At 43.7% G+C, this 15,619-nt stretch overlaps 1 protein-coding gene across 1 annotated transcript; it reads right to left on the reverse strand.

Moving 5' to 3' along the window:
- Nucleotides 1-8,417: 8,417 nt before the first annotated feature.
- On the reverse strand, nucleotides 8,418-11,866 carry LOC128258753 (protein hairy). Its single transcript, XM_052990619.1, has 3 exons — nucleotides 11,412-11,866; nucleotides 10,356-10,451; nucleotides 8,418-10,121 (listed from the first exon to the last, which is right to left on the reverse strand). Exons 1-3 carry the CDS (start codon nucleotides 11,508-11,510, stop codon nucleotides 9,261-9,263), a joined length of 1,056 nt encoding a protein of 351 aa, XP_052846579.1. The 5' UTR covers nucleotides 11,511-11,866; the 3' UTR covers nucleotides 8,418-9,260.
- Nucleotides 11,867-15,619: the final 3,753 nt, after the last annotated feature.

Below are 15,619 nucleotides of genomic sequence, written 5' to 3' on the forward strand. Positions count from 1 at the left end.
CATTGGCCACACGCTCAGTTGATGGGCTCGTGCTACTCTAATCTATCTGCGCGATTGCATGAACGAGTTACGACTTATCCCCAAATATGTATATATGTTTTTATATACCCCATACCCATCTCAAGAGATTCAAACTTCGTAAATTCAGTCACAAATTGCCGACGTCATGGCGGAGGGGTTTTCGGGTTTTTATTTGGCAAGTCGCTAATTCCGAGTGCTAATAAGCATTTAGAGACATCGTTAGTTAGTACGTGGCAGTCGGCGAGTGGGTCATTTCCGGCCAGCCGCCGATATTAAATTTTGATTGATTGTCCGAAATCGCTGTGCTGTCCAGATATTCAGCCACTCAGCTACTCAGCTGCTCAGCTCCCAAGTGAATTAGTATTATCTCCAAAGCAATGCGTCACAAGTTATTCGCACATTTGATATGCACCTAAAACTTTTTCCCGGGGGCCACGCCAGGTTAATATCGGGTATTTCCCCAATTATTCGACAGTCTTGCCTCAGTCTTGCCAATTAATCTTTGCTACGAAAAACAGCTCCGGCCCTCTGGCGATGTCATCGGGTTCAATATACAAATTGTACGAGTGCTGCCAGCGCCCCAGAAGAAATTCTCCACATTGGGATTTGTAAAAATTTACAAATTTTGTAGGGTTAGCCACGGAACCGCCAGCAATGTCAATGCCAGATTGTTATCACCGGCATATTTTCCCTATCTGACAGACACTTGAGCGACAAACGATGGAATTTCATCACATTTTCGGCAAATACATGAGTCATTTTAGGCGAATACAAGACTCAATGCTAGATTGATGTTGTTTGAAGGGTGTCTACCAATGGAATGATCTCATGTTCTGGCATAAACGTTTATCTTATCAATTTTATATTGGATAAAACCCCGAAAAACACCGAGATCTTTCTCAGAAAGAAAGTGCCCTTGCAAGGAGATATTGTGCATACAGTAAATGATCTACAAAAAACCATTTGTTTTGGTACCCTTGCTTTTATACACACCTAATAAAACAAAGCCAGTAGCTCTTGGCTGGACTGATTTATGGTACCCCCATATTGCCTCGTTCGCCAAATAATTTCATTTGTCAAAGTCACGTTATCAAGAGGCACACCATCAGCTGCGGACATCGCGGACTTTGCATGATGGGAATTCCATTACTCATCCGCCAGCGAGTACGCTTGCACTTGAGTTTATCATCGAGCACTTGTGGCGGTGAACCCCATTTGAACTGCCCGTCGTTAAGCTTTTAAGGCCCAAAGCAGCTCGAGTGACCTGCTAATGCAGATGGCTAGAAGTAAGCACCCCATAGCCGTTGGTTATTTTTGGGGCGGCCCGCTTCAAAGCGGATGTCTGCCCAAAATAGCTGCCGGATTTTCCCGGCCTGGCGTTTCCCAAAAATCGTTATTGATTGCGAAAATGTAAGCCACGTGCTCTAGAGATATAATTGATGAACTGAGTACAGTGGGCCAGATAAATGGGGAGCGGTACCCACTCAAAAGTTAATCAAAAAAATGTATAGCCAAAAAAAGACCGGTGTAATTAAGAAGGTATGAAGAGAGAACAATACGACTATATAGGTCGAAAAAGGAAAAACCATGAAGGTGATAATGGAACGTGGCAAGCAGGAAAACAAATTTTGACTTCTTCATAGGGAATAGTTCCCATAAATAATATATTTTATGTATCTCTAAAAGATTTTTTTAATTAATGTATGCCATAACTTATATAGCTAACAAAATGTAAATCATAGAAAAACATTTGTGTAAATAAGAACAAATATTAATTAAATATTATAGCTGCCTGAAAATATGACTCTTTTACTAGATGTCATTATAAACCATGTTTGAATGTCAACCATTAGGTGACTCATTGATGTAATAGTATAATAATATCGATCCAATAAAAAGCTAATGATAATGTCATTGTCAACTCATTTGTTGAAGTTTCAGTATCCCTCATTAATGAAACCGAAACGTCAGGGAAGTCACGTTTGGAGCAACGCGAGCCATTGAATAGTTAAATTGATGGATAACAAGCGGGGATATTTCCAGAAGATGGGATGTGATGGTCCAGTAATCCGGGCAAACCTTATCCACTTTCGCACGCTCCAAATGGCTTTGTCAACAAACAATTCGCGGAAAAGTGACGGCAGACAGTCACAGTGCAAAGCAAAATTGGCGCCGCACACCGACGGGCACGGGACAAAAGCCCATTTAGACCGGCTGATTAGCGGGGCAATCAATCAGTTCGATTTGGGGTGGAGTGCAAAATCAAAAGGGGGTTGGGCTGTTAAAAAAAAAAGAAAATAAATATTTATAACTCCCATTTGCCGTCCGCTACTTCGCCCCTAAAAAACTAACACAAAACTGTTGATCCATTAACACGTTTTGCGGCAGGAGGCGTGCGCTCTCCGGTGGGCGGTACAATTTCGGGTGTGGGGAGGGTGGAAGTGGGTGGTGGGGGGGGGGGGGGGGTCAGGTGCCAAGGGTGCCAGCAACAGCAGCCAGTTAAACAAACAAAACCGCGCACGCTGCAGTGGAATATTCCCACAGTTGCGTCAACGTCAATATGCTCCGTTGTTTGGTGATTTCAATCAAAAAACGCCGCGCAAATAAATCACAACAAAAATGTGCCAAGTCAACACAACAACAGCAGATATCAGAATAACAGAAAGCAGAAAACTGACAACAACCTCAGCGATTGGCAAATAATTCCCCCATCCATCAGGTTCCAAAACAGAAATCCAGAACGCTATACAAGAAACACGGAACCAAATAATGTCAGATCAAAAATCAAAGAAGAATTTGGAATAATATTAAAAAGTAATAATATTTAATCAATCTACGATCATCTCTTGTCGCATTTTTAAAATTAAATACAATAATATGTTTTTCCTTAATGTCGATCAACCTTACTTTGAACGCTATTTTAAAAAGAGATGGGGCTTAAAACTACGCTCTAATAATGTCTAAAGATTTAATATTATATTTAGTTTTCTAATATATTGGTTATTAATAAAAGAAAACAATCCTATAGTTAACATTAAATCTTTTTAATTTAGCAGCGAAAGGGGATAAGCTCGCTTAGATATTTCAGTATTGTTAATAAATTTTTATTATCTTTTGTTGTTATATCAATTCCAACTAAATTAACCACACCCCTTTTTTTATCTGTCACTCTTTTTTATTAAAGACATCATATAAAGGTGTTCATCTTTTTTCTCTGTGGACTTAGTGAGCCTAGAAAGATGAGTGATAATTTCCGGCGGAGTGGGGAGTGACTCGGGAGTGGGTCTGTGATTGTGATTGTGTTTGGGACTGGGAGTGGGCGTGAGTTCCCCGGGGTGGGGCTTTGACTGCGACTGAGATCGCGACCGCGAACGCGACTGGCACCTGGCTGACGTCCCCAAAACCGCGATGCCTTTGGCGGTGCTAATCAGATGAGCACATGTTGACACTTCTCATTGGCGGGTCTCGAATCGTTGATGTAAACCATGAAAATTTTCCACTTGCAATGCCGGGTCAGGCCCCAGCCTCTCATTCAGCCTCGTTCCAATGGCATTTTCCAATGGCATTTTCCTTTGGCACGCGCACCAGAGTTCCCAAATCGGGGGGCTTGTGCCTTTGGTTTGCCGACAGTGCGACACCGATAAGATTGACGGCGCTTCAGGTTAACCCACGGAGCTTAGGCACCCGTTTGAAGTTGCCAGCTATTAAGTAATTTGCCAAAGTAAGACATATAGGAGATTAGACAATCAAAGTATTAATATGGGCTCACTTTAATGCCCTTATCAGGTTGCTACTTTAAGGAGTATTCCAATCCTTACACAATTTATAACTATTTAAAGACAATTTCTCAATTCAAATGAAAATGTGAAATGGAGGAGTAAGTATTTTTTTATAATTAAAATTTAAAAGTAGAATTGTTTTATAGCTTAAAAATTTTTATACAGAAGTGTGCAACGATTCAAAGAGCAACTGTTGATTCTTACTTACTGAAATATAAGTACAATTGTATTAGCTTCTTCCCCAGAGAAAAATAGAACCACATCAGACAAAGTCTTTACCAAAGAATGTTAAGTTTCTTGCCATGGCTAACAATCAATCGTAAACTGCAGAATCCACTTTATCCGATTATACGGACCACGACCATAACAAACGCTGACCACTATCAAACAGAAGTTGCCCGTTCAAATGCCTTATTCGGACTTAACCCACACCTCGAACTCTCTATCTCCTTTTCTCCACCACTTGGCTATAGTACTTGTTTGACTTGATAAGTCAACCACCGAGTGGCGAAGTGTGGATCCACGAAGACCATATGCCCACTAAACTGCGCCATTTCCATTTCCATTTCCATTCCCATTTCCAAATCCGTTTCATTGAAAGAACTCAAATTGCGTGACAGAAAACGTGATTCGAGTGGGTTCCGTTGCGGTATTTGCTGCCTTATTTATGTATTTACTTTTTTTTTTTTTTATTGCACTTGGTATTGCTTGTTTCAATTTCCCAAAATAAACAGCTATATTTATTTGAGTGAAATATTTTGCGTGGCCTGCAGTTTGCTATGCACGGGGCCTGTAAGTGGATGCGATCGAACAGCACAGAACACAGCTGAAAAACGGAATGCAAACAAAAACAGAATTCAAATTGCAAACGAGCACACTGAGAAAAATTAACATTCCACAACCGGATTTTATGTGTTTTGACTTTTTCTTAGAAGTATTCAAACGTTTAAGAAATATCTTAGATACCGGAACTGAACGAATTGTCTTCTTTGAATTCAATATGTTTATTAGAAACAAAATATATGTATGTTTAGCATCGTATCAAAAGTTAAATTAAATGTAAATTTACAATGTAAATATTTCAAAAATATATTTTCATTCTAGTTTTTGTATAAAAAACATGTTTAGTTATTAATTTACGAAATAATTTAAATTTTATAACCAAAGGTATTTTTTTCTCTGCATATAAGGTGCGGGGAGAGCTAGCGTTGGCTGATTTGAAAGATACTTGTACATATGTATATCGAAGCACCGTTGTTATTTACATGAAGTGCTGCGGAGATTCCAGTGAAGCCAGTACCCTTCCCAAATGTCCAATATCGAGCGATCAGGTTGCTCGAGGGAAATTCTTTCGCACCACCCAATACGCTGGTCACGTGCCGCTCAAGGTGATAGGGTGGTTCCCTTCGACTATCAGGGACAGGCTGTGTAAATACCTGGCATGCCCCCCCCTCGAGTTTTTAATGGCGCAGTGAAAAGTGTAAAGTGGGTGAACGAAATGGCTAGTGGGGCTAGTTAGCCGGTACAGAAAACTGACCTTGCTCAGTGGTTTGGGGTGTGGTTTGTGCCACTTGAACCACCGCCAGCGAGTTGAATGTCAAAGCCACCGAATTCGATTCCGCCGTTTGTCTATGCCGAGCACGTCTTTTGGCCAACCAAAACCAAATCCAAAGCCAAAATCGAAACCAGACGGAGACGAAACGACCTTGCCGTCTGTGTAACTGTGTTTAGGCCCAGTTAACAGCTAGAATCTCGTCGACGGCTACTCTCCTTGAACCGCAGCGGATGGTTCAATGGCACCTAACATTTCCGAGATCCCCGGCACGGGACTCGCACTCATTTCGTATGCAAAAATCAAGACTAGCAAAACAAGTTCAAAAACCCATCGAGCCAAAGTGAAAACAAAGCTCGCAAACCAATAGCAAAAACCCAAACAAAGCCAAGTGCGGGTGTCATTAAACTTGGCTAGCATTTGACATTGCCAATATTGGCAGGGGCAGAGGCAGAGGCAGCGGAAGTGAACTGGAAGTGAACTGGCATTAGAGTCGCTTAATTCTTGGCCCAGGCCCGGTTCATTCAACTTGTTTATGCGTACTCCCCGAATTTCCAGCTGCAGACTCCAATTCCGTTTGCCATTTCGACTCCGACTTCGGCTTATCTCGCGCCAGTTCGCCGAAATTTGTGCGACAACGATGCGGTCTTCAATTACCATGAATGAAGTGGAGTGTAGTGGAGTGAAGTGCTAGTGCTAGTGCCAGTGCCAGTGCCAGTGCTAGAGCTCGATGCCGCACACAATTCCGCGGAATGCTACACGAGTCGTTGTCGTAAACAAACAGCTTTTGTTTTTCTTTTTTATTTTGGGGTCATTTGCCAGAGCAAAACGTGACAACTGGCGACTGGCGGCATTCCACGCAGTCGCGAGTAGCCTCAAATGTCGCCACCACGTACTGTACTACCCCCAGAAAACAGCCCCAGAGAACCCAGAGAACCCAGAGCCCAAGGGAATCCACAGCCAGAACCTCGAAGTTCTTTAATTTCGATTTCATTTGTGCGCAACTGTGCCGAATTCATTTCGCAGAGTGCTCGGTGGCGGTGCTGAAGCAGATCAAATCGAAGGACCACCGACTACCAAGCAGAACCGAAAACCGAACCACATGCTGACTGCCCGTTGAGGAATGCAGCTATGCAAATCGCAATTTGCACAGGGATCTGGCAATTAGGTGGCAGCCATGAGCTATGTGGAGCACTTAAGGTTTCCAAATAACTGTTCAAGCCGCTAATAAAAATATAGTTTAAGAAATAGTTCAAAAATTTGATATTTATAAATGTTATATTAGACTTTACACAAACTTTAAATACAACTTTTTTAAGCCCTTTAGTTTAATCATTTTAAAAGTGTATTACCTCGCAATTTGCATTAGTTCATTTGAAATGTTCAAGATAGTTGTGTATGAATAAAAGAGATTGGAAAAATGTTATCATTGTGTAAATATAAACTGAATCCGGAACACTATCTCCCTTGTTGTGAAATGGAAAAAATGCACATTCCATGCTGAATCAGGCACCCTCTTGACATTCGGGACACATTTTCATTAGTCATGTGATACATGTGATAATACAAGTATTTATAAAAACCCAAAACAGGGTAATTTGTATTGCCTTAATCAGTGGCCATTCCGCGGATTTCTGTTGAACGCCGGCCTGAAAAATACCAGATTTTCGCAAATTAAGGCAAACGAAACGATGATGAAGGTGACTCAATGGGCGTTTCTTCAAATGTGGTTTCGTAGTAAATTAGGAGACATACTGGTACACATTTTGAGGCTAGACGAGAGACGATGAGTCATTCATGGGCCGAAAGTCCGCCACCCAGTGACTAATGAAATGCACTTTCAGTTTAGCCACCCAACCACCAAATCGGACTTTCCTCCTTTCGTGTTTCCATTGTAATATTCTGGTTCTAGAACATGCGACAGCCGATGGGCAACCGGTGTGTGCAATCTTTATAGCTTCTACGAGTATTTTGAGGCTGCACGAGTTTGTTTTGTGAGTCGCCAGTGCATCCAGTCAGATGCCCCTGAACGGGTACGGGAACGGCAACCCAACCCGTGATGAACAACTGAAAGTTGTTTGCTCTGTGCACTTGATTCACCAGCTGCCTAACTAGCCAGCACAAATGGAAAACAAATTTATTTACTTATCCGCTTTATCGCTCTCATATTATCAGCATGATGCGGTATTTTTTCCGCAGACTTCGCGGAAACTTTTGTCACGAGCATGACGCTTAATGGCCTGGGATTTGCTCAGATTAGAGTTAGGGGAGGGGGATGTATGGGGATTGAAGGGCGAGACTCTAGGTAACTGATTTCCCTACTGCAGTACATACTGCATATATCATATGCATCATGTGCTGGGGCAGCGAACCTTGTAAATAACTGGAATGGAGTGGATAAATCCAGGGAGTTTCCGAGAAAAGAAGTCACTGCAGTTGTAATATTACACACGGTATTTAAAGCCATTTAAAGAGCCGCGATAAGACGAACTGGAGAACCCCTTGAAATTTCATATTCCTTACATTGCTGAATTGCCAGCTAAGGGATAAAATTCCCTACTACCGAAAAAAAGCTGTTTTTAATTTCAAAATATTTTCCTGCAGTTCCATTAAAAATTTACTGATCATGTTGCAAAACATTTACAAATAGTACAAGTCAATGGATTTAGATTTCTGACTATTACCCACACTTATAGGACTTGAAGCTTATCGGGCTTTGCCGTCCGGATGTGTGAAAATCATGGCATATATACACAGCCATATCCGTTCCGGTCTGGCCACAGAAAGGCCTTCAACCCGTCGTGCTGATTACATTAGCAGTAGCAGTGGCAGAAACAGCAATCGAGCCCCTTAAAACGTAGTTGTGTTGTTGTGGAACCCCCATCGCCGATCCTCTCCAGCGGAATGAATTTCACCATGGGCAATATAATTAGCGTTGAAATTTGCTACGATAAGTTAGGGGACTTGATAGGTTTCTTGCATTGACCTCCAAAAACAAAAAGAGAATTTCATCCGAAAGCCCAGGAAAAAAGATACCCAAACCAATAAGAACTCTCTTTTGCGTATTTGATTTTTTAGTAGAATCTTTTAATTTTATTTCCTTTTAGTATGTTGTTTGTTTGTTTTTCTTTTCTTGTTGATTTTTTTGCTTTGTCGGCATCAAATTCTTGTTTTGTTTTCTTAGAAGCTCATTATGTTCACTATATCACGTGGCCTTACGAATAGTTTTTTGTGTTTTGCTTTATAAATATAATTATTCTTTGATTCGACTTAAGAGCGAGAGAAAACCTAGTACAAAACCTATATTTAAATGGAGATGTACGTATATATCTAAGAGTTATGCATTTGCGTTTATCTTTTTCATAAAAAGTATTTCAGCTTTTCAAGTGTTTTTTTTTTTCATTTGATTTGTGTTGTTCTGTTTTGTTTTGCTTTGTGAGTGTATGGAAGACTTTTGCTGATTTGCTGTTATTCAAAGAGAGTAATACATGATATATGAGGCAATTCAACACCAAGTACTTGGACTGAGGTAGTTTGGCGATGTCCTGGTAGAATACCGTTCTCAAATCGATTACATAATAATAATAAATAATATATAACAAAGTGTGTGAGTGTGTTTATGCGTCTAATGGAAGTCCTGACCTCGCCGCTGGATTTCCAGGATCTGAGCCGAGAAATGAGGGACGACGAGGCTGTGGACCGTCTAAGGATTCGCATGTGTGCGGCACTTCGAAGCAACATTTGCGTTATCCCGGCGAATGATGTGAAATGTCTACGCGCATGCGCACAACGCCTGCGCATGTGAGTATGTGGATGATAAGTGGGTGGGGGATAGGGGATGGGGGATGGGGGATCAGTCTTAAAAGCGGGAGATTCGATAGGGGGCCTATCCAGAGGCTAGGGACCCTCTACCATGGCCGCCAGGGCTGCTCCTCCTCCTTGATCTGCTTCTTGATCACCAGCGACAGGGGCTGCTGGTCCATGGGCACGCGCTGGATCACCGACGGCTTGATATCCATCGGCTCGTAGCTGGAGTTGGCCGGACTGGGTGGCGCATAGCTGCACCTGCTGCTGCTGCTGCTACCGGGCGCCGACTCGTATCCGGCGGAGGAGTGCGAGCTGGCGGATCCGGTGCTGGCTGTCCGCTGGGGCATGGCCACCAGCATGGGCTGCTGATGCTGGGCGGCCACTGCTGCCGCTGCTGCTGCTGCGACGGCCAGTTGCTGCTGCTGCTGTTGCTGCTGCTGCTGTTGCTGGTGCTGCAGCAACTGCTGCTGCTGCTGCTGCGGCAGGCTCTGGGGCAAGACGAGGGCAATGCTGCCGTTGGGCAGCTTGGTGGGGATCACCTGCATGCCGTTGGGCAGGAAGTAGCCGCTGGCCGTCTGCTGGATCTGGCCGAAGAGGTAGGGAGCCGCCGCCGCCGTCGGCTGCTGGCTGTCCTGCTCCGGCGAACTGGGCGGCGAGGGCAACATCTGGGCGTGGATAGACTGCTGCTGCTGCTGCTGCTGGCGCTGCTGCTGATGCAGCTCCGTCTTCACGCCATTGATGCAGTTGCTCAGGTGCTGCAGCAAGCGGCGACGCTGGGCGGGCTCGATGCCCGGGAAGCGGCTGACCTCGTTCACACAGTCGGCAAAGCCGGCCTTGAACTTGTTCACAATCTTGGGATCGGCGGCCTGCTGCATGGCTGCCTGCTGGCGCTGCAGCTCCTGCAGATGCTTCACTGTCTTCTCCAGAATGTCGGCCTTTTCCAATTTGGAGTGGCGAGCCGGCTAAAAGTAGAGAGAAAAATTTGAGCAAATTAGTAAATGTCTTAGGAAAAAAATTTAATTTAAACTAGTTATTTAATAGTTGCAACTTTTACAAGACATTTTAAATATTTAATTAAAAAAAAAAATATCAAAAATTTAATTATGAACTTTTAGAAAATTGCAAACTATGTTTCTAAGTTGTTTATTTTTAACACAATTTCCTTTCTTCAACCCTTATGATTATTAAATACTTACGTCTTTTTTTGTGGCATCCAGAATCAGAGTCTTCAGTTCGTTGAGACAGTTGTTAATACGGGCGCGTCGGCGTTTCTCCATGATGGGTTTGTTCGACTGCAAGAGGCAAGAAAAAAAAAAGACAGCGATTAGTCACGGCTTTTGCATGGCTAATTTGACCTCATGCAGCGACCCAAAAATAGAGGAAGCTGCATGGGTCTTTAATTGGATGGAGACCCGAGGAGACGGAGGAGGATCTGGGGGACTGGGCAATGGGTTGACTGGCTGGCGGCCAAATTTAGTCGCACGGCGCGTGCTCTATTTATAGCGCCACTCAGGCGAGGCATTGGTAAAAATAGTTTGGCGGTTATAAATTACAGCCAGGGGCTATAAATAAGTAAGCACCAGCACCAGGTACGGCAGAGAAAGAGAGCGGCAAGGTCACAGCGGGAAACGCAAAGATGCCCCGTAAAGCGGGGCATGTGTGATGGAGATCTTGCCAAATTTGGCAACGGATGAAGTCAGATCTTTGAACCGGTCGCCTGGCCAAAATTGCAGCGACCACGCGACGCACGCGCCAAGTGGAAGTCGAATCCGATGCCGAATCCGAATATGAATCCGAATCCGGGGAGCTGGTGGGCAGCTCCGCCAGCCAATTTTGGGCGGCACTCATGAATGGATCGTGTCTGGTCGGAGTGGTAGGCATATGCCATATAGTAAATGCCACCAACGCGACGCGAGATAAATTCGCTTTGTGTTGGCGCGCCGACGGCGACTGTTTTTGGTCTGGCTCAGAGTGTTTTTTTTTTTCGCTGTTGAGTATTTTTCAGCCATGTGGGAGATGGCTAAAAAGGAAATGCATTTGGGCAGCGGGATTGATGGGGCCAGTCGCCCACAAGGCATATGGCATATGGAAATCAAGTCGAGCTCGAAGTGGGTGGCTCTCATTTAAGGGAATTTCTTGGCTTATTTAATCCATTTTTTCGGGCCACTACATATGGGTTCTATTTGGGTTTTTTTTTATATCCATTTCGAGGGGGAGTTTATTCTTCGGTTTGCCGCAGAAAAGACACTTACCCGACGGTCACTTTTCAGCGGGGTCTCCTTGAGCTGGGCCGGCACCACGGCGGTACCCAAAACGTTGGTCATGTTGGCTGCGGTAACGCCGGTAACCATTTCGGTCAGATATTGTTTGTTGAGTTTGAGACACAGTTTGGGTTTCACTTGGGCAGCAAATATGAATTTGCCGCTCTCTATGCTTTGAGTTCACTGCTTTTTTCTTTCGCTGATTTGTAGATTTCAGTTCAGTTTTATTTTTCAAGATCACTTGGTTTCACTTTCGCGCAGCACGTAAATAATGTCGAGTTCTCTTGGCTTGGGTATTCGGTTTTCAAAGGCGGAGCGATAGAACCGCACGCTACGAGTGACGGCAGGCGAATGAGCAGCAGGTTCTGACTGCAGTGCGATTAAAAGACCGAAACGACTCGGCACGAAGATCGATCGCAGTCGGGTTCTTCGGGCGTATATATATATATATATCGGCGGGTAGGCTATATAGTGTATGAGCTTGTGCTGCGGGCTGTTGCGGAGCGAAGCGGGACTACCTTATCGCTGGGCTCTCGGCGGACGACTGACGATTGATCGACAGGTTCGTCGGCTAAATCGCCGCTGCGAGACGCGAGCGCGAGCCACACGACCGCACCAATACAGGGAACAGCGAAAAGTACGGCTACCTAGGGCTACAGTCGCTACCTGCACGCTGATGTGCCTGTGTTGAGCTGGACTGAGGCATGAGGTACCTAAAGTCGTATACCCCGCGTTACTCATACGCCCCTTGGGTCCGCTGGTTTCTTCCTTTCTGGAAATCACACTGCGAAACCCCCATTGGCGATCAGTTTTGGTTTCGACTTTGGCTTTGGCTTTGGCGAGGGATTCACAAGAGGCTGTGCTGCTGCTGCTGCTGCTGCTGCCGTTGCTGCTTTGCTCTCTGCTAACTCGTGTAGAGCTAGTGTACCAGTGTACCAGTGTACCAATGCTGATTCATGCGGCCAACGCGACGGAGTCCCATAGAAGGTGAAAATAGCTGGCGATATGACGCCACCCCAGTGCGACAGGTTCGTTGTTTTTTCTCTCTTTTTTTTTGTTTTATCTGCGGTTCGGGGGTCGCTAAACAGTAAACAAGATCACAAGGTTGTGCGCACGCCAGGCGGAAGTGGGTGGTTGGGTGATTTGGTGATTGGGTGATTGGGTGACTGGGTGGTTTTTCAGTGGGTGGCGGCTGTCCAGACCAGTCTGTACGATCGACTCATTCCTCATGCCGTGCGCCACAATTAAGTGAAGGCCGCCCTTTGGCTTTTGATCGATAGCCGACAAGCTAAATGAAATGGAAATCGTTACGGACAAGGCTGCGTGGATCACACGTGCTCCGGCCGACGCTTAGATTCACTTTTGATGGCGTCTACGTGCGGCGCTGAATTTTCACGTTTTTAGTTTTTTGTTCGTACTAATGATTTATCGAAGGTTGGCTGTAATTGCACGCCACTACAAGGAAAAGTTGGGGGTAGCAGCAAGCGATTAGTAGAAAGATTATGGTTTTCACAGCAGAAAATCTTCATCTTAAAGGTAGCCTAAAATTTGTCATCTTAGTTTGGAGAAAATTGGTCATATCTATTTTAGTTTGTGAAGTGACGCAGTTCACGCGGAAAGTGAAATTTTAAGTAGGTAACTGCTCCAACCCCTAATTATTCGAAAGTTATTATTATAGTTCTGGGAACAGGGAACCGCGAATTTAGCATGTAGTTATTCACCTTATTTGGGATGAGATCAGTAAAAGGTTGTGATATATATTCGGGTTACAAGATCTGGTACAGGGAAAATACCTATGTTGTGGGTTTGCTTATGGGAAATATTACAGAAAACCGACATGGAACTTTAACCATTCATTCATTATTGGAAAATGTTCTTCAATATCATAATCTTCAACCACAAATTGTCTTATGAATATTATGGGGGATTTTGCGTATTTTTTAGGTTTACTCATGGGGAGATTGCTCTCAAAAGTTATTTAATTTTATTGTTTAAGCAGAAACTGCCGTCTACTAATTAAGTTCACTTTGAAGGAGATGAGTCAAGGCAGTTCATAGATATTTGGGTAATATGAGTACCCCCCTGTTTTTAAGGCTTTTCACCCAAACATTTGTTAGAGAAGTGACTGCCAAAACTCCGTTGGAGCAAATCCATTGAAGCAAATCAAAAATGCATGTTTAACGATTTGTAAAATCCACAACAATCTGTGGAATTTCTGACATTTTTGGGGGCTGTCTAGTGCTGTGCGTTTTGTGGTCTCCAAGGAAGGTTGCCATGCCGCAAACACATTGCCCCGGCATTTCGGCAAACACATACGTATGTACTATATTCAGGCGGCAGTGGCGGACGTCGACAACACCTTCGCGTTCCAATTACAATTTGGCAGCCGATCAAAAGGCGTCCCGCCCGCGGTCAGCGTCGGTAAAGAAAACGTCGACAGAGGCGGTGGCGGTGGCGTTGGCAGAGGCAGAGGCGGCACTTGTGCATGCCAATTTAATTGCAACGAAAAGCAACAAGAAAATAAACAAAACGAGGGATCGGAAAACGTTGGCGGTGTTTTACATCATGCTCACGCTGGCCAAAAAAGCCAAAGGTGTGGATGTATCTCACGGATACACCGCTAAATCTGCCCGTACGAATACAGATACATTCGCAGTTGTTTGTGCGCTCAACGCCCAATTTGACGCCCCATTGTTGTTGTTATTGTAGTTACTGTTGTTGTTGCTGGCGGACTCGATCACATGCAGCGTCTAAAATAAACTGTGGCTAAAATTTATAGTCGAAAAGGCGCAAGCACACAGAAATGTGCGCATTGCTAATTGCGTCTAAAAATAGACAGTGCCAGATACATCCACCCGCTCCCCTTCAAGCCCCCCTAAAATTCCCCTTAAACCGCGGGAGTCCTGATCATTGAATGATCACCGATGATCGCCGCTAACAGCGACGTCGCGATTTTAACAGCGGGAGAAGCGCCCACGCGCCGCTTTTAAGTCGCTGAATCGAAAAGTCGCAAACGGCGATATGTAACTTAAAATAACAGTACTCGGTGGGGGAGGGGGTGGGGCTGGGTCTGTTATGCCCGCGAGTGGCAGCGAGAGAGAGAGAGAGAGAGAGAGAGAGAGAGAGAGAGAGAGCGATTGGTTGAGCGGAAGCTACAGGGCCGCGGCGAAAATAAATTTCTAGCCGCGCGCGCCACTCTCGCGATTAAAACGCCATAAAAATCGCCAACGCTGTTAAAAACGCGCGCCACATATAAGCGATCAGTTGCTATTACACTGAGCCAAAATATCAACTGAAATGGGAAATAAATTAGGTTATGAATGGATCATTAAACCTTTTGTTTTTTAACTTGTAAGTACACGCTTTATAATAATTTGACAAACTTTTAAAGTACATGGATTGATTAGTTGTTTAAGTATTATTATAAAATGTATTTAATCATACTTTTGATTTGATAAAGCAAAATCAAGTGCATTATCTTTTCTATGTCGTTTAAAAGAGTTCTTCAAATCTTATCATATAGTTTTTAAGTATTAAATCAAAATATTTATTTCCTATTGCAACTAAATCTACTCTCTATTGCACTTAAATCCTTATTAAAGTTAGGACTTAAATTGAATTTGTATTAATAGTAACTTCGTAAAATAAATTGTAAAGGGGTCAGTAGGTCATTTAAAATCACCTACAATTGAAGAAAATGAAGACTTATAAATGCATATATCTATACAAAAACCACTTTTAGGAGCGTAGAGTTAGCTTCAACCACAAAATAACCACCACAAATTTCTTTAACGATAAAAAACAAAGTAAATTGGTTTAAATAAAATATAAAATCAGTCCCCAAATTGAATTAAATCTTTTTCGGTGAGTATGGTGATGCTGTTGTTATTGCAATTAATGGCGCTGTAAAATTTGGCAAACTCGAGTGGGAGGATGAGTGAGTGGAAGAGGGACGGACTGCGTGCGAGTGAGTTGGCACTCGCATTTCTTCCCCCACATTTCGCAGCGGTTGTTGTGCAAAGTATTTTATTACTCATTAAGCGTAACGACGCATTTTGCCCAGAATTTCATTTTCGGGTAAGGTGGTGGTGGTGTCGGTGGTAATGAAAGAGGGGGGTTCGGGGGGTGAGGGGTTTTCGCCCGGCAGAAGGCTTAATTTTCGACACAAACGTCAGCAAATACCCGACGACAGACATTCT

Source organism: Drosophila gunungcola (assembly GCF_025200985.1).
Source record: "Drosophila gunungcola strain Sukarami chromosome 3L unlocalized genomic scaffold, Dgunungcola_SK_2 000003F, whole genome shotgun sequence".
Classification (NCBI taxonomy): domain Eukaryota; kingdom Metazoa; phylum Arthropoda; class Insecta; order Diptera; family Drosophilidae; genus Drosophila; species Drosophila gunungcola.

Coding starts and splice junctions, on each gene's coding strand:
- LOC128258753 (XM_052990619.1), bottom strand. CDS start 11,510: ATGGTTACCGGCGTTACCGCAGCCAACATGACCAACGTTTTGGGTACC. Junction 10,452..11,411: donor CGCTGAAAAGTGACCGTCGG/GTAAGTGTCTTT, acceptor TGCCTCTTGCAG/TCGAACAAACCCATCATGGA. Junction 10,122..10,355: donor TGGATGCCACAAAAAAAGAC/GTAAGTATTTAA, acceptor CTCTACTTTTAG/CCGGCTCGCCACTCCAAATT.